The sequence below is a fragment of the Trichomycterus rosablanca genome, chromosome 2 (assembly GCF_030014385.1).
Source record: "Trichomycterus rosablanca isolate fTriRos1 chromosome 2, fTriRos1.hap1, whole genome shotgun sequence".
NCBI classification, from domain to species: domain Eukaryota; kingdom Metazoa; phylum Chordata; class Actinopteri; order Siluriformes; family Trichomycteridae; genus Trichomycterus; species Trichomycterus rosablanca.
Genome location: NC_085989.1, coordinates 15,078,451 through 15,101,706, shown reverse-complemented (window position 1 = coordinate 15,101,706; position 23,256 = coordinate 15,078,451). Strand labels below are relative to the sequence as shown.

The window sequence follows — 23,256 nt, the reverse complement described above, 5'->3', positions numbered from 1 at the left end:
AAATCAATCGCCGACCAGTCGCCGAGCGAAAATCAGGGCAAAAATCGTGTAGTGTGAACTAGGCAAGTACACAAGGCGAGTGAGCAGACTGACCACAAACACCGCGGACTGTGATTTGGCTGAACCGGCTTTATTCCAGTCCGTGAATCTAAGTAATAAGTTACATTTTCCAATAAACAAGCAGGTAAGACACTGGTGTTCATTATGTAGCTACATTAGGACTGTACCACTTAAGGAGTATCATAGCCCTTCCCTCATGGTAATTCATCCAAAGTGCATGAGTTGGGACTTTTAAATGCCAATATGTTTGTTTTATTAGGATTTTAATGTCATGTTTTACACTTTGGTTACATTCATGACAGTAATGGTAGTCACTCATTACACAACGTTCATCAGTTCACAAGGTTTTATCAAACACAGTCATGGACAATTTAGTGTATCCAGTTCACCTTACTGCATGTCTTTGGACTGTGGGAGAAAACTGGAGCACCCACAGGAAACCCACGCAGACACAGGGAGAAACTCCACACAGAAAGAACTCGGACTGCCCCACCAGGGATCAAACCCAGGACCTTTCTGCTGTGAGGTGACAGTGCTACCCACTTAGCCACCATGCTGCCCAGATGCCAACATGTATAGGTGGAAGCACTTGCATAAATGATTTGCAGTTTTTGCTCACTTTTGTCTGCATTTTTGCATGTTTATTTTGTATATTTATGCATATAGTTATATACGTTTTTGCACATTTTGCCTTTTTTCAGCATGGTTGTTTTTGTTTATATAGCTATTTAAAATATTTAATTCTTAGTCTAATTGGCACACTGCATTTTTTTTGCTATTTATATATTATTCTTATATATTCGACTTATACACTGCCTGGCCAAAAAAAGGTCACCACCTGGATTTAACTAAGCAAATAGGTAAGAGTCTCCCATTGGATAATTACTGGATGGGTGATTATGTTTCAGCTGGCAACAAGTTATTTTACCCTAACTGATGCAGTGAGTAGCTTCTCATTTGTTTATCAACCATGTCGAAAGACACATCCTGTGGTCGTGGAAAAGATGTTAATCTGTTTCAGAAGGGTCAAATTATTGGCATGAATCAAGCAGAGAAAACATCTAAGGAGATTGCTGAAACTACTAAAATCGAATTAAGAACTGTCCAAACCATTATTAAAAAGTGGAAGGACAGTGGGGAAACATCATCTTCGAGGAAGGAATGTGGTCAGAAAAAAAATCTTGAATGATCGTGATCGGCCATCACTTAAACATTTGGTGAAATCAAATGGTAGAAAAACTACAGTAGAACTCAGAGAAATGTTTAATAGTGAAAGTAAGAGCGTTTCCACATGCACAATGCAAAGGGAACTCAAGGGATTGGGACTAAACAGCTGTGTAGCCTTAAGAAAACCACTTGTCAGTGAGGCTAAGGCAAAAACAGCTTCAATTTGCTAGAAAGCATAAAGATTGGACTCTGGAGCAATGGAAGAAGGTCATGTGGTCTGATGAGTCCAGATTTACCCTGTTCCAGAGTGATGGGCGCATCAGGGTAGGAAGAGAGGCGGCTGAAGTGATGCACCCATCATGCCTAGTGCCTACCGCACTGTAAAAAATCTAATTTTCAAAATGTTGTGGACACATAAAATTACAAGTGGTTTCAACTTAATTGCAGTAGTAAAGTTGTTCCAACATCTTAAATCACATTTTTCTAACTTTCAATGGATCTCACAGAGCAAACATAAAAAAATTTGTTGAACTGAAATGATGCCCTAGTGCCTGGGCTTGAACCTGCAGTTGCGTATGTGCAGTCTTCTATTAGTTGGACATCAACCGACATTTTGAATTCATCAAAGCGGCAAACCACGAAGACATTCAAAGAACGACATACTTCGAAGGTATGCAGCAATGTTTTTTTTAAGTCTTTGTAAATATTAATTTATTAACACGTTTTAAGAAATATATTCAACGTTCTTTGCCATTGTAAAGTGATGTTAGTTAGCTTTCTAACTATGTCCTGCATGTCCCATGCCTTAGCTAGTTTGCAAATTCGTTTGCATCCCAGCTGTTAGTAGGTTAATCTAGCCAGTGCAGATCTCCCGGCTTACTAAAAATTGGTTGTTTTTTTTATCTGCAAATTAAACGAGCTAGTTTAAAGTTTCATATTAAAATAATATTTTTATAATCAAATTAGTGGTGAAAGTGCCAGACAATGTTTTAACAAGTTCATCAGTTCATCTCTCATGCTAAACCGCGGGAATTCTACGAGGCTCTGCATCTAATTTTATAGCAGCGGGTTCAGACTCGCACCGCGACTTCTTTACGTACAAATCGAAGCTGCGCATTTTTGGTCAGGTAAGTTAGAGAAGTTGCTAATGTTGTGGTAAGAGTAGTTAGATGGATCAGTCTGTAACTAATTAGAAAAAAGGCTTTGACTATAGAAATATACATTATTTTTATATGAAACGCGAATACGCGACGCCTTAAATGAGTATTTCATTCGTTACAGGGCAATTTACAGCGGTGCACGCACACCATGTTTATATTTTGTCTGTTCTTATTCTAGCTACTCAGTAATGAAAAAAAAACTAAGCTAAGGATAAAGACAGTCAGCACGGTGGGCATCCAACCTTTGTTTTCGAATTCTTTGGACCAGTAAGTGTTTATACATATTTTATGTAACTATATGCATGCAATTTATATGTCTAATCTGTCTTTTTTTGCTCTGCAGAATTTACAAATATAAGAAGAGAAACTGTCACTGTCACTATCTTCATATCAAGGTAATTAGAAAAATACAATTGTTGTGTTTATCTTGTAATTACAAATAGATGAGTAGCAACATGAATAGCATGTTTGACCGTCGATATTGCAACTTTTCCACTGCAAAACAAGATTCAGTTATAAAACATTACAGACTAAAGCACTGGCATCATTTGAGTAACAGACCACTGCACTGCCTGTATTTGGACTGCGTGTATACATTCAGGACTGTAGGTGCGTTAAAAACTCATCTAAGCAGAGCACATTCCAAACGTGGACAACCGCACTATGTTACATTAAGTTGTGAAATATGTGATTTTGAAGATATTTGTGACAAAAGAACATACTTCAGGCACCTAAGCATTCACTTGAAGAATCATGAAACAATAAAATCTAAATTATGAATCAAAATTATAGAATAAGACAACTTCACTACCTACAATGAAAAACTTAAAACAATATTTTTCCCAAAATGAGAAATACTTATTCTGACTAGATTTAAGATGGTCTTATTTGTGAAGATGTAATATGTTGTGCTGTATACAACTATGTAATGCTATGGTGGAGGAGGGTGGATGTTGATTTGTGTATTTGTTTCTGGTTCAGGGAACTGAGTTCTCTCATATCAGAGGGATCAAAATGGCGATCCTGGAGGTATCAGATGCCAGAGGTGAGACAGACCCTCTTGGAAACCTTGCTGTTGTGATAGAGGAGACTCTTGCTCTAGAAGGGCTTGGTGACTTTCCCACAGCCTTTATGGTACTATTTGGACTTCTTTATGCGCTCAACATTGAATACCCAAAAGAATGGAGATACACATTTGAAACTGTACAGAAGGTATTCCTGCCTCTTGGTGAGCAGTGCTCTGCTCGAACCTTGTCACTGAAAAAAAGCCTGCTTAAAGCCTAGGAATGCAAGTTCAGCCTTGGTATTGTACCTTTCTGTTTATTCGGTATAAGATATACACTGATCAGCCATAACATTAAAACCACCTTGTTTCTACACTCACTGTCCATTTTATCAGCTCCACTTACCATATAGAAGCACTTTGTAGTTCTACAATTACTGACTGTAGTCCATCTGTTTCTCTGCATACGTTTTAATTTGCTTTCACCCTGTTCTTTCAAGGTTCAGGGTGTCGTAACTGTTGAGTACAGATATCTGCTGCTGAACAAAGGTCACTATCTTGTTCATGTGATAGTATTGTGTAAGTTTTATATATAGACTTTTTAGCAATGGAAATGGAAGTTTAGCATCATTTGTTTAAGTATAAGTACATAGTAGTTCATTGTAGTTCATAGTAGTTCATTGAATGTACTTGATTTAAATGTATTATTATTATATTTTACACATAATTTAAATGTTATTAGCACAGTTTTGCCTTTCAGATTACTGACCTTTGGCAAGATGTGTTGAGTAATATTCTGTTCATGAGAATTTTGTACACGTCAAAAAACAAGTACGTTTAGTGTATAATATTTTTTAGTGTAACTGTGTAAAAACTGCATATTTCGCAATATGTTTTGTAAAAGTGCAGACTTACTGATTGTGCTGTTAATAAATCTTTAAATACATTGATGTGTCTTTATTTCAGAGGTTTAAATTAACATAGTTCACTTTACTAATGTATTGCTGTTGCCGTGTACAACAAACACCTTTGAGTTTGTTAGTCTAACTAAAAATGTTTTAGTAACAAATTTCAAAACAATTTTTAGTTGGCTATTCTAACATGAAATGTAAAGTTGCATTTACTTGATATATCAAGTTCTGCCAACTTAAAATATTAGGTTATGGTTATCAATCTGAAAAAAATTCAAGTTGAGGTGACTTAGCAATTTAAGTTTAGCAAACTTTTTAAGACTTGTTGTGTCAATTTAAATTTTTAATTGTAGCAAACAAATCAGCCTTAAAGTTGTACTAACTTAAAAAAGGTGATGAAATCAGTTACTTAAACGCTTAAACTTTTTTACAGTGATACAAGCCTGTGGGGGCAGTGCTATGATCTGGGGTTGCTGCAGTTGTTCAGATCTAGGTTCAGCAACGTTATGTGCCCAAAGAATGAGGTCAGCTGACTACCTGAATATACTGAACGACCAGGTTATTCCATCAATGGATTTTTTCTTCCCTGATGGCACGGGCATCAGCTGCCGTAATCAAAGCTAAAGGCGGTCCAACGAGATATTCGAGTGTGTGACCTTTTTTTTGGCCAGGCAGTGTACCTTTGTACATTTTTCATTGTTTGTTTCTATTTGGTTGTTGTTCTACATTTAATATATTTTAATTTTGGTTAACTTACATGTTTTTGGTGTGTGGACTCAAGTGAACCGGATCACATTACTGAGTGAATTAGATTAATCAGAGTCCATAAAATAAACCGAATTTACCACCACTAATTCCTAAGTATTCTTTGTTGACTCCGCCTCTGCATCGTCAGTGGCAAGGCACCGCCAGTCGAAAACTGCATTACCGATTACCATGCAATTTCTCAATATTATATCACAAAAAGCAAATAATTCATTTAAAAATCACTTACAAAAATAATAACCAATAGGTATTTAAATTACTGGTATAAAAGCATAAAACCATTACATTTGCAATTTTATGTATCGCATATCAAGCATCAGTCCAGAAGCATGTCCAGCCTACAGTAAAAAACGACATTTTTCTCAAGAAGAACTTACCCAAATGCTTTTTTTGAAATTTAACAAATAAAGAAGAAATGGAAGGGTATTGCCAGCAATATCAGTGCTTGTTATGCTACCAAAAGATCTGGTATCGATATAAAAAAAATGGCATAACTTTGCCAGATAAGATAAAAAGGGGGGAAGGGGGGACAACTCAGGAAAGAGAGGCCTAAGACAGGTGGAGGTCAATTAACTGCAACAGGCCTTACTGTGGAGGAGGAATAAACACTGGATTACTTGGCCCAACAGCAACTGAAGGGATGTCTGTTCCCATCTACCCCATCTCAGCTCACATCCCCTGTGCATCCTTGCCTTTGCAGCGGTACTGGGTCATCTCCTGGGCCTTTCTCTGCATGGCCCAGTCAAATGGCTCCACATGATCAACGATGTAGTAAGGAGTTAATTGCCCTCGAAAAGAAAGGCTTCAGGTGGAATTAAGAGTTGGTGGATTTGAAGAGGACCAAACTTGACATCAAGGCCAGGCAGAGTTTCAGCTAACCAGGGGTGCGTTTCCCAAAAGCATAGTTGCTAACTACTGTGGTAACTACTTTGGTAAGTTGCATAGTTCAAAACATCGTTATGCGACACAGGTGTTTCTCAAAACCATAGTTCCACCGAACGTTCGTAACTACCGTGGTTAAGTTGTGTAGTTCCAACTACACCTGTAGATGTGTGGTTAGAAGCGTAGTTCCTGGTGACTGCGTCATCGCTGACGTAGGACGCAGTTAAAGGACGGTAGTCATAATGCCATGAAAGCAGAAAGTTTACTTTAATCTTGTTGTACGAACATTTAAAATGTCAAATATTTATTTATGTAGTCCTTAATGGACTTCTTTATGTATTTGTCGAATAATAATAATAATACTTGTGACTGATATTCAGCAGAAACCATCATCTGTACATAATGGATTCATAAAGAAATGAGTGAATGAAAGAAATAAATGGTTAATGGATAAATGAATGAATGAATTTTTTTAATTAATGAATGAATATATGAATGAAACGGTTGTAAAATAAGTGAAAATTATGATATGTAAAATTACAAAATAAATAGTGGAGGAAAAAGCTGTGGTTTAAATAAAGGGTGTGTGAGAGGGTGGGTTGGGGTTATAGGCCAAACATAGTTTCTATTAATTGGTGACGTGTTTCTTGGCCTGCATGCATTGCTCCACATTGCTTAATTATTACACGACTCAACCAAAGGTAAAAGAACTAAACAAAGCATGAAAAAGGTCAACTTAAAATGTACCCTTTAAATTTATGGTTTATGTGGAAATGTATTTATTTCTAGGCGTAAGTGTTGAAGTGGTAAAAAGTGTTATTGACTACAAACAAATCAGAAGAGACAACATAGAAAGCTTTACAGTTGTTTAACCCCTTAATGGTCTGCTCAACCATTTGGCTGATCTTACTTTAAGTCTAAATTCTTGGGTGAAATGAGCTGTATTTAAATAATATTGTTTGGGCCATATCTACTTCTTGTTTGACATGTGTTAAACTAAAAAATATTGGGTAGATTGTTTTAAGAAAACTATATGTCAAATTACAGCCTGCAGCTGAAAAATTATTCTTGAAAGTTGCATCATTTTTGTGATCACCTCAGCGGTTTGGTAGAGGCTCATTACTCTAATAACTTTTCTCTGTGACAGAGAAAAGGACTCTGTGCAAAGTGCTTTTTATTATGGACAATCATAATCACCCACTGCACACAAATTTTCTGAAAAAAAGAAGGAACGTAATTCTGAATGTAACAGAATTGTGGCACATTTATATGTACATACAGTGTATCACAAAAGTGAGTACACCCCTCACATTTCTGCAGATATTTAAGTATATCTTTTCATGGGACAACACTGACAAAATGACACTTTGACACAATGAAAAGTAGTCTGTGTGCAGCTTATATAACAGTGTAAATTTATTCTTCCCTCAAAATAACTCAATATACAGCCATTAATGTCTAAACCACCGGCAACAAAAGTGAGTACACCCCTAAGAGACTACACCCCTAAATGTCCAAATTGAGCACTGCTTGTCATTTTCCCTCCAAAATGTCATGTGATTTGTTAGTGTTACTAGGTCTCAGGTGTGCATAGGGAGCAGGTGTGTTCAATTTAGTAGTACAGCTCTCACACTCTCTCATACTGGTCACTGAAAGTTCCAACATGGCACCTCATGGCAAAGAACTCTCTGAGGATCTTAAAAGACGAATTGTTGCGCTACATGAAGATGGCCAAGGCTACAAGAAGATGCCAACACCCTGAAACTGAGCTGCAGCACAGTGGCCAAGATCATCCAGCGTTTTAAAAGAGCAGGGTCCACTCAGAACAGACCTCGCGTTTGTCGTCCAAAGAAGCTGAGTGCACGTGCTCAGCGTCACATCCAACTGCTGTCTTTGAAAGATAGGCGCAGGAGTGCTGTCAGCATTGCTGCAGAGATTGAAAAGGTGGGGGGTCAGCCTGTCAGTGCTCAGACCATACGCCGCACACTACATCAAATTGGTCTGCATGGCTGTCACCCCAGAAGGAAGCCTCTTCTGAAGTCTCTACACAAGAAAGCCCACAAACAGTTTGCTGAAGACATGTCAACAAAGGACATGGATTACTGGAACCATGTCCTATGGTCTGATGAGACCAAGATTAATTTGTTTGGTTCAGATGGTCTCAAGCATGTGTGGCGGCAATCAGGTGAGGAGTACAAAGATAAGTGTGTCATGCCTACAGTCAAGCATGGTGGTGGGAATGCCATGGTCTGGGGCTGCATGAGTGCAGCAGGTGTTGGGGAGTTACATTTCATTGAGGGACACACGATCTCCGATATGTACTGTGAAATACTGAAGCAGAGCATGATCCCCTCCCTCCGGAAACTGGGTCATGAGTTTGATGATAATGACCCCAAACACACCTCTAAGACGACCACTGCTTTATTGAAGAGGCTGAGGGTAAAGGTGATGGACTGGCCAAGCATGTCTCCAGACCTAAACCCAATAGAACATTTTTGGGGCATCCTCAAGCGGAAGGTGGAGGAGCGCAAAGTCTCGAATATCCGCCAGCTCCGTGATGTCGTCATGGAGGAGTGGAAAAGCATTCCAGTGGCAACCTGTGAAGCTCTGGTAAACTCCATGCCCAGAAGAGTTAAGGCAGTTCTAAGAAATAATGGTGGCCACACAAAATATTGACACTTCAGGAACTTTCACTAAGGGGTGTACTCACTTTTGTTGCCGGTGGTTTAGACATTAATGGCTGTATATTGAGTTATTTTGAGGGAAGAATAAATTTACACTGTTATATAAGCTGCACACAGACTACTTTTCATTGTGTCAAAGTGTCATTTTGTCAGTGTTGTCCCATGAAAAGATATACTTAAATATCTGCAGAAATGTGAGGGGTGTACTCACTTTTGTGATACACTGTATGTATGTGGGTGTGCACATGTGTGTGTGCACATTTGTGTGTGCATATATATATATGCACAGACAGGCACATACTATGTGCACTAGTAAAAATATATTAATTGTTTGTTGTTGGTATAATCCAAAGGAACTAAGAAATGCAAAGTAATATTTTATTAAACATAATTTTTTGGTACCAAGGGTTAATGAATCAGTTATGAAATAAATGGATGAATATGGATGAATGAATGAATGAATGAATAAAGAATGAAAAAGTACTCAGTGGTTACCAAGACTACTCTTAAATTTACAAAAGAGTTTAAGTACTACGTCAGTTACGAAGAGTTTTGGGAAACACTCGTAAATTTAAGAATGTTCTTAACCCTTGTGTGGTGTTTGGGTCTGTGGGACCCGTTTTCAGTGTTTACCAAAAGATAGATGATGCTATTTATTATTATTTTAACCTCAGACTCCTTGCCTTTGGCTCATTATGTGTAAAGAACATATAAAATAACACATTTTTAATGAGTTCACACTGTACACCCCTACACATTTATATTACACATGTGGTGTTCGGGTCCACTGGACCTGCAGGTTTACAAGTGTGTCCCTTTACTCTGTCCTAACATGTCCTGCTGTGAGTGTGTGTCTCTCTGTGTGTGTGAGAGAGAGAGACAGACAGAGTCTCTGCCAGACAGAGAGAGAGAGGCAGACAGACAGAAATACAGACAGAGAGAAACACAGAGACACACACACACAAAGAAAGACAGACAGACAGACAGATGGATAGATAAAAAAAAAAAACTTGTAAAAAAAAAAAACAGGCCGAGACAGACAGAAAGGCAGGCAGTCAGAGAGAGACAGACATACTGATACAGACAGAGATACAGACAGAGAGAGAAACAGACAGACAGACAGAGAGACAGCAAGACACAGCATACATGCATCAAATGAATGCATGCAACACACACACACACAGTAAAGCTGACCCTATTGTATAGGCGATCATGAATAGACTGTGTTCAATGGGACTGATGTGTTGACTGATATAAATACTGTATCTGTTCAGGCTGATGTTTATTAGACTGACAAATGTTTTACACTTCTTAAGGTTGTTTCATTCCGATTTGTTAAAAGTAAACACGTTTTTCCAGCCATATTTTGTTATTGATTTTTCCTTTTTTAGATTTTATCACAACAGACGGATGGCACTGTTATTTATAAATATAATCCAACATAGGTAAACAGTAAATGTTAATCAAATATGTATTTATTGCTTGTAAACATCTTAAAGTAAAAATCTGACATTTTGTATGTTAAATAAGTCATGGCTGTATTGATTTAAAAACACAATAATGCGGTGGGTCCACCAGACCATTGGCTGAGTAACAAAACAATGAACACCACACAAGGGTTAAATACGAGGTTACGAAGTACTTGGCTTTACGAACGTTTTGGAAAACGCACCCCAGTATGAAACTTTATTGGAGTTAGAATAGCTCCTAATTTTTTGGCATCTTCCTTGAGATTTTGTACGCCATTGCCTGTAAAGCCGTACGTGTCCATGTGTGTATTTCCTTAACGCCTGGTTACATCTTAAAATAAATAAACAAATAGATAAAGCCTAATTTATACATTTAAACGACGCAAGAACACAACACCATATTTAAGTTGTAAACAGACTGCTAACACCGCATTTGCAACAACGCAAATGTGTTACATTTGGTCATAACACAACAATGCGTCTATGAGCGTAAAGAAAAGTTGCAGTTAGGTATCCTGTGGCTTGGCGCCAACATAATTGACATTTTACAATTTGACAACCCTATCTTCTACATGGTGACAATTTATACATTGTTTGTGTTCATCTGTCAGGAACAACAAATCTGTCAGGATTTTTTTTTCAATGTGCACGCGATAAAGTTACATTCGATTACATAGTATAAAAGAACACTTGGTTGATTTTTTTATATAAACGACACAAAGAATAAAATAAACACTATTAAAAGTTAGACTATGCGGTAACATACTGTATATAACGTAACAGTTAACTCTGGTGATTAATTCTGGTATCAGGCAAAAAATTCACTATTACATTTATTTAACTGCCTGTTTAATTATTTAATAAAACGTAGGCTATTGAAGTGAGTTTTAATTATTGACACCTGTAAGACAAAATTGTACTTTAATAGTACTTCATTAGTTTTGTTGTGCTAAATAAACAATCCCACTATTTTCATAATCGTGATTTTGAGGCCTGAGTTACTCGAGCACCGTGTGTTATCTGTGGTTAGAAATGGTCTGTGCATGGAAATCAAGGCAAGGTTGAGCGGGTCACGTGGTTTTTAGAAGCTTTGTCGTGCTTTAGCACATATGGTCACCTTAAACGTTATAGAAAAACCCTTGTCAGTGCTGTCACTTTGGTCAACATGACCCAGCGGTCACTGTTTAAGCAACCAAACTGACAAATGGCATTAAGAAAATTGTTCAGATTTTTCTTAAGGCTAACACATTTACTTATCAACAACTTCTGTTGTCTGGGTAGTTATATTGGAAATACAAGTTAAAGCGTATTTGATTAAAAAATACAAATAAAAATCATAAAATACAGTAAGTGCCCAGCAGTATTATGGTTAAAATCGGTTATTACCTTAAGATAGGTTGAAGCTGTAACTGATGATATATAAAGCCCTCCTTTTCCTATTAACAAGATGTTATATTTCAGAAACTGGTTTGGCTGCCTGAAAATTATCAATAATGTTCGTCTTCTTCTTCCTCCTCCTCCTCCTCTTCTTTCGACCCATTATCAAAATTACTACAATTAAGTGACTTAAAAAAACAGTTACATTTTAGTTTTCCATTTTATCAGAACTATCTAGCAAACATATGCGACTGTTACAAAAGAACTATCGGATTAAATTACTACTCCTACTAATATTAATAATAGTAATAATAATAATAATAATAGTTTCTTAATAGTTATTATTGCAATAATGTTGTTGTTACTATTCGTCTTTTTCTTATTATTATTACAACAAGAGCCGTAAAATTAATACACTGTATATATAGATTCCTATTGATACGTTTGTACATTGTAAATATCTTTGTTTTCTTATATTTTATTATTTATTTTTTAATAATTATAGAAATGGCTTTTTCACAATTCCAAATTATAAATAATTACCAAAGACGATCTTAATCAAAGATGGTCTGGACAAATGGTCTCTGACTGATTTTATAAGCAGTTATAGAAGTAGTAATAATAGTAGCAGTAGTAGTAGTAGTAGTAGTGGTGGTAGTTGGGGTAGTGATGGTGGGGGTGGATGTAGCAGAACTAAAATAACACAACCGCCACAAGATATATATTGATATGTGTGACACATTTTGGTTAATATATTTTGATATGTGTGATATATCTTGATATGTGTGACACATTTTGGTTGCATTACATAAATGCATTGCTTCTAGCAAACGAACTCGGTAAAAGAGAGAGAGAGAGAGAGAGAGAGAGAGAGAGAGATCTGTCGATAGTCACGTGACCGTGGCCTTCACTGGAGTGGACTGAGATGAATTTCCACGTCACCTTACGTCTTACAAATTCTGATACAGCTTCAAAGGAGGAGCGAGCTACAAGCGATCCTAAGCCATGGTAAGGACTTTGTGCACAGGTCTCATATGCCCGAGCGAGACACATCGCGGTTTATATAATAGATTTTGAAGAAAGGGCTGGTTCTAGTATGTATCTGCCAGTTGCACTTACTATGTCCCGGGCGCTGATTTTCCCACGCTTTCATCTTTCCTATCACAAAGCCACTCTACTCGTCCCGTCTCGTGTCCATACTCATCCAGTCTTCGCAGATTCAGTCTGTTCGCGATGTAACATTACGTGAAAATGCTTTTGAACCGTCTGGAAAATGGCCTTGCGGTTCTCGGGCTCAGTGTTACACGGGTGAGGAGGGAATGCATCGTGACCACGGTTGCAGAAAATGTTACGAAGAACGGCACTGCAGTCTGCCATCACGCCATTTCGGGTTCGAACTCGTCGCCCAACTTTTACGGCAGCATAGACAGGAATGGAGTCCTTCCTCAAGCCTTTGACCAGTTTTTGACACGGCATATGGAAGTATGGAAAACGCACAAAACTATGAATACGTGATAGGGGGAAAACAGCAAATCAGTAGAAAACATACACAAACAGTTATATCAAAGCAGGACACAGAAGGAAAAGATCTGCAAGAGACCAGCAGCCCCGAGTCCTCATTTGGAAACAACCAGGAAAAGATGAGCAAAGTGAACAGTACGTAGACGCAGCAACGAGCCTAAAATAGAAAGTTCACAAAATCTTGTACACCGCTGTTAAACATTTATATGCTGTTTTATAAGCACATAAGGTTTATGTACTTGTAAACTGGGGAAATCGTGTGCTTGGAATTGAAATTGGCCATGAAACAACTCCAGCCCAGATAATTTGTGACTTTATATTTTAAAATGCTCTTTTCTTGATGTCTTTTTTAACAGCCACCGGTGCTAAGTGCCTTGTTCTATGTCTCTTTTATACCTGGTTGGTTTAAAAAAACGTGTGTGTATTTGTGCAAGATATGTACAACATAACCAACAATGTACTGACTAAATAAAGATCGTTTAGGGCTCGTTTTTTAGTGTACGCAAATTTAATCGAAAATATTGTTTTAGTGTAAGGTACTTTCTTATAAACAATATTTGCTCGAGTCTGTTTAATGCAGGTATTGTTTTTAAATAATAGTCATTTAATCTATCTCATAAAGGATAGCACAAATGCTAACTTTGTCATCCTTACAATGTATTTTAACATGTACAATATTAGCTTAATCGTTACAGTAACCAAATTTAACACTAGAAATATTAGTAAAATTGTGCTAGTAATAATTTGTCAACGCATGGACAATTTTGCAAAGAAGTTTGTAACTCACTAAAAATGACAAATTATGGTTTTCATTTCCAGATCCACCCAGAGTTCAAAAGAAGAGATGTCCATACACCAAATATCATATCCGCGACCTTGAGAAAGAATTCTTCTTTGGTGTGTATCAACAAAGAGAAACGGCTTCAACTCTCCCGACTGCTCAACCTTACTGACCGCCAAGTCAAAATATGGTTAGGCGTATGAAAGAGAAGAAACTTAACCGGGACCGTATACAGTACTACAACCCCTGGCAAAAATTATGGAATCACCACTCTTGGAAGATGTTCTTTCAATTGTTTAATTTTGTAGAAAAAAAAGAAATCACAGACATGCCACAAAACTATCATTTCTCAAACTGTCAACCCTCTGGCATTAAGAAACAATAAAAAAAGAAACAAATATAATAGTTGTGGTCAGTCACAATTGCTTTTTTTTAGATCAAGTAGAGGAAAAAAATATGGAATCACTCAAATCTGAGGAAAAAATTATGGAATCATTAGAAAACACTGCACCATTATTACTTTGTTGCACCACCTCTGGCTTTTATAATGGTTTAAATTCTCTGAGGCATGGAGTTAACTAATGACAAACAGTATTCTTCATCAATCTGCCTTCAACTGTCTCTTGCTGTTGCCAGATCAGCTTTGCAGGTTGGAACCTTGTCATTGACCATTTTCTTCAATTTCCACCAGAGATTTTCAAATGGATTGAGATCCGGACTATTTGCAGGCCATGCCATTGACATTATATGTTTTCTTGAAGGAAAGTTTTCACGTCCTTGAAAAATGAAGTCATCATCACCAAACATCCTTTCAACTGATGGAATAAGAAAAGCGTCCAAAATTTCAATGTGGACTTTGGCATTTATTGAAGACCATCTCCCCTGTGCCTTTACCCGACATGCAGGCCCATATCATCAACAACTGTGGAAATTAACATGTTTTCTTTAGGCAGTTATCTTCATAAATTTCATTGGACAGACACCAAACAAAAGTTCCAGCATCATCACCTTGCCCAATGCAGATTCGCGATTCATCACTGAAGATCACTTTTATCCAGTCACCCACAGTCCACGATTGCTTTTCTTTAGCCTACTTTAACCTTGTTCTTTTCTTTTTAGGTGTTAATGATGGCTTTTGTTTGGCTTTTCTGTATGTAAATCCCATTTCTTTTAGGTGATTTCTTACAGTTCAGTCACAGACATTGACTCCACTTTCTGGCCACTTGTTTCTCATTTGTTTTGTTGTGCATTTTCTGTTTTCAAGACATATTGCTTTAAGTTTTCTATCTTGATGCTTTGATGTCTTACTTGGTCTACCAGTATGCTTCCCTTTTACAACCTTCCCATTTTGTTTGTACTTGGTCCAGATTTTAAACACAGCTTACTGGGAACAACCAACATCTTTTGCGACATTCCACAATGATTTATCTTCTTGAAGGAGTTTTATAATCCTCTCATTTGTTTCAACTGACATATCTTGTGTTGGAACCATGATTCATGACAATCTGCTTTGTGCAACAGCTCTCCGAGGTGTGAGCACTCTTTTTAAACTGAAGAATAATTAGCAAATCTAATCTGCTGCAGATGTTTTGTTTTTAAACTGCAAATTACAGAGTGATTCCATAATTTTTTCCTCAGATTTGAGTGATTCCATATTTTTTTCCTCTACTTGATCTAAAAAAAGCAATTGTGAATGACCACAACTATTATATTTGTTTCTTTTTTTTATTGTTTCTTAATGCCAGAAGGTTGACATTTTGAAAAATGATAGTTTTGTGGCATGTCTGTGATTTATTTTTTTTCTACAAAATTAAACAATTGACAGAACATCTTCCAAGAGTGGTGATTCCATAATTTTTGCCAGGGGTTGTATACAACAAGCAACCTGATTTAGGGCGGGAAAAAATCCAAACAAAAACAAACAAACAAACCTGATGTATAAACACAACTACTACGAACTTAGTGAAATAAATTTGCAAAAATACATTTTAAGTTTGGGAACAGCGGCAATCTTTGTGACCTGATGCACTTCCAGAGAACTTTACCCAGCTGATCATTAATTCATTACGGGTTATTTTGTACAACCATATTATTCATGTTATAACCAAGAGCAAAGAATGCTTCCGTAGAAGGTCTGTGTGGAAGTGTCATCTGGTTGTTAAGCATGATGAATCTAATAAAGCAATAAAAATTTTATAGTAAAACAGCTGCACCTGAGTTGTTATACTACACTGTGAATAAATCTTATTGTCTAAAGGTTACATTTTTGTGATCTACATTGTAAAGCCAAATAAGTTTAATAAACTCAAATGTTTGTGATTCACATTGTAAAGCCAAATAAGTTTAATAAACTCATTAGACTACGAAGATTTACAAGCAAAATGTTATTAACATTACTTAAATCATGATTTTACCCCAAAAGCAGTATTATTTTGGCAACTTTTTTTAAAGAAATCTCATACATTATACTTGATAATTTAGATTTTTCACTTAAGATCACTAAAACAAGTGATTGTAACGTGCAATTAATATGTAAATATTTGATGAAGTTTACATAATAAACAAACACGATAACAAATTTAACACAATCGATTAGTCGAATCATCACTGTTGGGTTCCTGAGTAAAGCCCTTAACCCTAAATTGCTTGTTTGTTCTTGTGCACAATTGTAAGTCACTTATACAATAAAAGCATCTTCTAAATCTGCTAAATATAAATGTAAATGTTTGTGGCATTTATATGCTATTTTAGCCAAACGTTTAAAAAATACATAAAATGCATGAAGTAAAGAATGCAAGAAATGTAATAAAAAACTTGACTTTGCCCCAAATATGGCTTGGAATATACATAAACGTCTACAGCATTTGGCACGTTTATACTGAGCTTTTATAAACCGTCTGAACCAAGGTTATTAACAGTTTATCTAAGGTGGCATTGGTTTCCCAGTGGCACTATGTCGACGGCTGGTTTTGTTCACTTTTCGTCTATTTTTTACAAAAGGTAAAATCTTTACTTACCTAATAATTAATAATAATAATACTTAATATTAATTAATAGCTACAAAAGGTTGCAATGACAAATGCACAGAGAGGTGTATATGTGTTTCCATCGGGCGGCGCTGTTAAGACCAATGTCATGGCCGAGTGGGCTAACGCTGACCAAGGAACTGCAAGACTTGATAGGCTCAAAAATGCCGCCACAGGCTGGCTAAATAAAAATAAAAGTATTGTTAATAATAGAATTGTAGTTAACATATTCCAATTCGGTTTTCTCCTGTGTTTAAATTACAACTTCATTTAAATAAACAAAAGCTGATAGTAACGTTTGGTAAAATGTATTTCAAATGTCAACATTTTGCTATAACTGTCTATCACCATAAGAAATAAATTACAGCTATATCCTTTTAATTTCGTTAACCAAACACCACATTAAAGCATACCCTTGCGCTAGAGCCTCTAAAAACAAATATAGTTATTAACAAATATACCCTATTAGCATACTGCAGAGTAAAAAAACCGAGTAAATGAAGAATGAACTTGTAATACAAATAACGACCCAGCTAACAATTTTTGGTTCCCAGAACGTTCCGGGAACGTTAGTTTTTGGTTGAAAAGTGAACCAAAATGACAGCTATATGAATATTATATATAGAAAATAACATATAATTGCATATAAGAATAATAATTATAAAAGTAAAGTATATATATACATACATACAATATAAAGAAGTACTGTTTGTTTGTTTATTAGGATTTTAACCTTATGTTTTACACTTTGGTTACATTCATGACAGGAATGGTAGTTACTCATAACACAAGATTCATCAGTTCTCAAGGTTATATCAAACACAGTCATGAACAATTTAGTGTCTCCAATTCACCTCACTTGCATGTCTTTGGACTGTGGGAGGAAACCCGAGCACCCGGATGAAACCTACGCGGACATGGGGAGAACATGCAAACAACACAGAAATTACCCAGACCGCCCCACCTGGGGATCGAACCCAAAACCTTCTTGCTGGATCTTGTGACCTTGGCTGATGATCTACACCGGCTGTTAGATGCTGCAGAGTAGTGTTCATAGTTTTCACTCATGTATGAGAGGTGAATAAGCAAATGTGGCTCAGTGATGGTAGTGGACACTTAAATATCTACAAAAAATACAAGGGACAATCTTTGGGTTATAAAATCATATACGATCAGCCATAACATTAAAACCACCTCTTTGTATGTATACTCTTTTTCTATCAGCTCCACTAACCATATAGTTTACTAACCATTTACTGACTTTCCCTATGGGATTAATAAAGTTATCTATCTATAGGTGCACTTTGTAGCTCTACAGTTCCACTGTCGTCCATCAGTTACTCTGCATACTTTGTTAGCCCCCTTTTACCTTATTCTTCAATAGTCAGGACCTCCACATGACCACCTCAGAGCAGGTATTATTTAGGTGGTGGATCATTCTCAGCACTGCAGTGACACTGACGTGGTGGTGGTGTGTTACTGTGTGTTGTGCTTATATGACTGGATCAGACACAGCATCGCTGCTGGAGTTTTCAAATACCGTGTCCACTCACTGTCCACTCTTAAATTATACACACCTGCTTTGTTGGTCCACCTTGTGGATGTAGTCAGAGATGGTAGGTCGTCTGTTGCTTATTATTGTATTACTATTATTGTTGTTGTTGTTCTTGTTGCTTATTGTAGCTTTTAAGTTAACGTTATCCACAGTATTCAATGAACTTTAATTATTTAGCAGCTGTTGTCTAATGCTAGAAACTGTTAGCCTTTAACGTTACCTGAAGAGTTTCAGTTCAGACTACCAGTTAACCTGAAACTCACTAGATAACATTACCTAACAGTTTCCATTTCCAAATTGCTCTCTATCTTAATCCAAAACTCATTAATATACTTTCTGCTTACATTTTACTAAGTAAAAAGTTGTTAAGATTAAACGTTTATTTACCTCACACGAACGAACGAGTCCTCATTTTCAACGGCTGTGGTAACAACTGGGCCGGATCTGGCTACATTGATTCTGGCCGATTCTGACACTCGGCCGACTGTGCCGATAGAAAAGTGGGAACTGGGCCAGATGATTGTGCTAGCTGGGTTAACTTAGAAACCTTCCGGGAACGTTACTGGAACGATACTTTATACACATAAGAAATAAAACCTTATACAAGCTTTAACTAACGTTCTCTATTAGTTCTCATAAAACCATGAGAGAACGTTAGGTTTCATAGTTTTATAGTTGGTACTTGTAAGTAAAGGTTGATCTACATGGACCGTCTCAAGCAAAAGGCTGTTTTTTTGGTAAGTTTCTACCAAAAAACTTTAAAGATAATAAGAAAACCTTCCGGGAACGTTACTGGAACGTTACTTTAAACACATAAGAAAGAAAACCTAAAGGCAACTTTTAGATAACGTTCTCTGTTAGTTTTCATAAAACCATGAGAGAACGTTAGGTTTCATAGTTCCCGGAACGTTCCGGGAACAGCGCTGATTTTTTTAACGAATATAGAACGTTCCCATAACGTTATGGGATGGTTCCCTAAAAATAACCATAGGGGAACCAAAATCTAACGTTACGGGAACGTTCTGTGTTAGCTGGGGAAAAGGTTAGAGAGAAGTTAGATAATAAATTACTTACGATTTCAAGTTATCTTCTTTACTGATAAACTGTCAGAAATTGGTTGCCCATTTACTTAAACAGCAACTAAGAGGATCTTTTAATCTTGAACGATGTAAAACAGCAGCAGAATGTGTGAGGTACAATGTAGTGATGTTAACAAATGTAAGCCCAAACGTGCAATCACTAAATTAACATTTGTAACTGTCATCCAGATTTTAGAGAGCAAAATATTGCTTTAAGAAAAAATGGTTTATCAACACTGTTTATTAACATATATATATATATATATATATATTTGTTAATAAACAGTGTTGATAAATCATTTTTTCATTTGCGGTACGTGAAATATTCATGAAACTACTCCACAAACAAGTAATCTTGTTTGTGCTTGTTTAACAAAAAAAAATCCACGTATCATGCGTTTAAATGAGACGACGTAGTTATTCGGAAGGCGTGGCTCTCTGTGTTTTAAAGTCTACACACAAATTTGCAAGAAAAGCTCGCCGGCTGCAGTATATTTGCTTCAGAAAATGGGAACAACAGAACGCGACAGTTCCTAGCTAACATACCACCCAATGGAATGCACTAACGACCTGGTAAGTCGCGAGCATCTTATAGCCTTTAATCGACCGCAGCGCAACCATGAACTAGCGTCAATAAAGTTAAGTTTTTAACCCAGATAAACGCACGCGATTTCAGCGCAAGACATGGATGAACATGTCAAAGTCCTGTAAAATGTGGTCGTCTGCATGTCATGCGTAAAATGCTTTTCCTTCGTTCTCTTTTGGTAGCTCAAGGGTAAGTGTTAGTCTCTTGTGAGCAGGAGAATTCCACCCGGTTTGCAGTAGGATCTTTCTAACTAGCAGTAATGACCAAAAATCACATGGACCACGTAGGGGCACACGCGTCTGCTTTACCTGACAACAAGAAATTTTTTATTAGATATATCACCCTCAGCTCAAAACAAAAATTTAAATGCAAAGGCATATATGTCACACAGTGCGTCAAGGGAGCAGTGATAAAGAGCACGTGTTATCACAAAGAGAAGAATTGTTTCTTGTGTTTTATTTACTAAAATATATGGTGCAGACTGCTCATGATGCTTACAGATCATGCACACAATCGAAATGACAAAAAAATATATCATTTTACCATTTATATGCTAGATGAAGTAAAAACTATACAAACTAAACATTGCAGTAACAATCCTTATTATGCCCACAAAGGGAAAATTAGTTAACTGTTCAAGGCAAACAAAAATCAGGTATTAAATGTAGTTACACATTTCTCCATGTTTAGGTAAAGTAATTTAAAATAACAACATCAATAATTACAATAACCGATTTTATAAAAAGTGACTAATATAACAATTCCTCCAGTTTGGTCTGTTTTAATGTACGCGCACACATACACGCGCACGACTTCTTCAAACTCGGTCACACGCACACACGAAAAATTACCACGGTCCACATGATCTTGGGGAAAGCAGACTTCGTCAAACCAGTACCAGTCGACCTACATCCATTGTTTTGATGTCCAGTTCCGATTCATGAGTGCCCATTGTAGGTGCTTTGATAATGGACAGTTAGCACTGTTCCCTGACATAGGCCGCCCAGTAACCTGTCTGCGGCTGTCACCCAACGCTTGTTCGTAGATATACTAACCCAGTCGTCTGGCCATAACGACTTGGACTTGGCCCTTATGAAATTTGCTGAGGTCTATCAAGCCTGTTCATATAAAATTAGCATTAGAGTAAATTAGCATTAGAGTATTTTTCGTGGTTTCGTACTCTATTTTATTATTATCTATGGTGTTGCGTTTAATTATTGCTAAGACCTTAGTCATTGACTAAAGATCTATTTAGATTAGTGACATAATCTCAATTTTGGACAGGAATTTATAAGTACTATTGCCAAGTACATTGGTCTATGTCAGACCTGGGCATTGTACGGCCCGCGGGCCACATCCGGCCCGCGAGACATCCCCAACCGGCCCGCATGAGGTTCGTGGCAATTAAAAATTAGACGTAAATAAATGTACATCAAACATGCAATATAACAGGATTGATTTTGACGGGAGCGCTGTGTCTTTAAATATCCGTTTCGTTTTACGTGTGTGAGAGTGTATCAGTTCACCGTAATGCGAACACAACTGAGTGTGACTGACGGTGGAGTTTTTAACAAGACGTGAACTTCTGAAGTATTTATTTACTGAAGTCAGGTGTAAAGCTGTTTAACGATCACAATTTAGGGTTTAAATCGCTGTTATGGTACTAAACAGAACATGAACGATGCGGAGCGTCACACCTGAAGCTTTACTAACTAAACTGCAAAAGCAACAAGGACTTTTTATAAAGTTTAACACATCCAGAACTGAAGCAGTCAGGACCAGCTTTGTGATTTTAATAAGAATGTCCAACAATAACAAAAGACTGAAAAATAAATGAGGTAATTAGACTCAAAACAAAATAGTGTAAAGTTTAAAAACCTGCACATTTTGTTCACATTTGTTTTTTTTGGGTTTTTTTTTGCATTTGTTTGTTTAAATAGTAAAATAATGTTGATGTTTTACTCTGCCTACTTCTAATTGTCATCTAAACATTAACAACTTATTAGAACTGCACAATTTACTGCTTTTAATAAATAGTGGGCAGTTGTAGCCTAGTGCTTAAGGTACTGGACTAGTAACCAGAAGGTCTCTGGTTCAAGCCCCACCACCGCCAGGTTGCTGCTGGCCCTTAACCCTCAATTGCTCAGACTGTATACTGTAACTTTATTGTAAGTCACTTTGGATCAAGGCGTCTGCTAAATGCTGAAAATGTAAATAAAGAGATAAAATTAATATTGAGCAGAATTAAGTTCACCTTATTGGTCCGGCCCTCCACAACAGTCCCAGTTGCTTATGTGGCCCCTTCGAAAATTTAATTGCCCACCCCTGGTCTATGTGGTTACCTCAGAGAGCAATACAACACGTTAATTCCGCTTTTGTAGCGTTTTATGGCGTGTTGCCCTGTAAGGCTCATCATTGAGGACTAAAGCTTTAGTGCGGTGGATAGTCTTGAGGAGACGGTTATGTTTGCAAGTTACTAAAAAGAAAGCAAATCTGACGAAGGTGCGCATTCGAAACATGTTTCAAACCGTTTCAAGGACGACACAGGTGAGGTGTTACACATAGGCTAAGCTTTTTTCCTGACATTAGACTGTCGAGTGGTTTAGGTAGTTTCATGTTGTTGGGATTGTCTTTTTGCCTCTGCAACACGAAACTGTCTTAATTGCCACAGTTTAATTCGGCGTTGAAACATTTACATGTGTTGTGAATTTATCGAGCATTTGAACAGTCTCACTTCATTTTGTACCACGGTGTTGCTAAATCTGTCGAGTTTTGTGCTTTTAAAAGTATCACTCTGTAGACGTGTGATGCACAGTGGACTACTTTTAAAAACTAGTTTAAAGTCTAAATGAAGCAGTAAGGTGACAAGGCCTCGGTTACGTCCATTAAGGCTAGGGGAGGGCTGGACGTCTACTGTGACTTCTTTGGGGCACAATTGGGGCACAATTGTAGATCGACTTCCGTTATAAGCCGTGAGAATAGGCTGTACACAAAAGCTCGGATGAGGTTTATGATAGCATTCAGGCAAACACTGACAGGATCTTATCAGAGCTTTAAAGGACTTCAATAGCGCCCGTGGTTTAAAAAAGAAACTCGCTCAGTGTTAACCAACGCCCGTGAGCCTTTTACAGCCCCGAAGTGCTATGTCGTTTCCGTCTCTTTTTGTTTTAATTTTTGGTGTGGAAGTTCCTGCTGTAAAAGTGACTATTCGCTATCCACCGTCTGCGGGT

At 37.1% G+C, this 23,256-nt stretch overlaps 1 protein-coding gene and 1 long non-coding RNA gene across 2 annotated transcripts; both read left to right on the top strand.

Moving 5' to 3' along the window:
• Positions 1-2,001: 2,001 nt before the first annotated feature.
• On the top strand, positions 2,002-4,309 carry LOC134305734 (uncharacterized). The gene is made up of 3 exons (XR_010008770.1): positions 2,002-2,654; positions 2,731-2,782; positions 3,369-4,309. It is a non-coding gene; the product is annotated as an uncharacterized LOC134305734 (long non-coding RNA).
• A 4,795-nt stretch (positions 4,310-9,104) lies between these two features.
• hoxa11a (homeobox A11a) lies at positions 9,105-22,452 on the top strand. The gene is given in 10 exon segments (XM_062985703.1): positions 9,105-9,197; positions 12,506-12,584; positions 12,587-12,685; positions 12,688-12,808; positions 12,810-12,937; positions 12,940-13,134; positions 13,819-13,903; positions 13,905-13,969; positions 13,972-14,029; positions 22,434-22,452. Coding segments are annotated over 10 exon segments (942 nt in total).
• Positions 22,453-23,256: the final 804 nt, after the last annotated feature.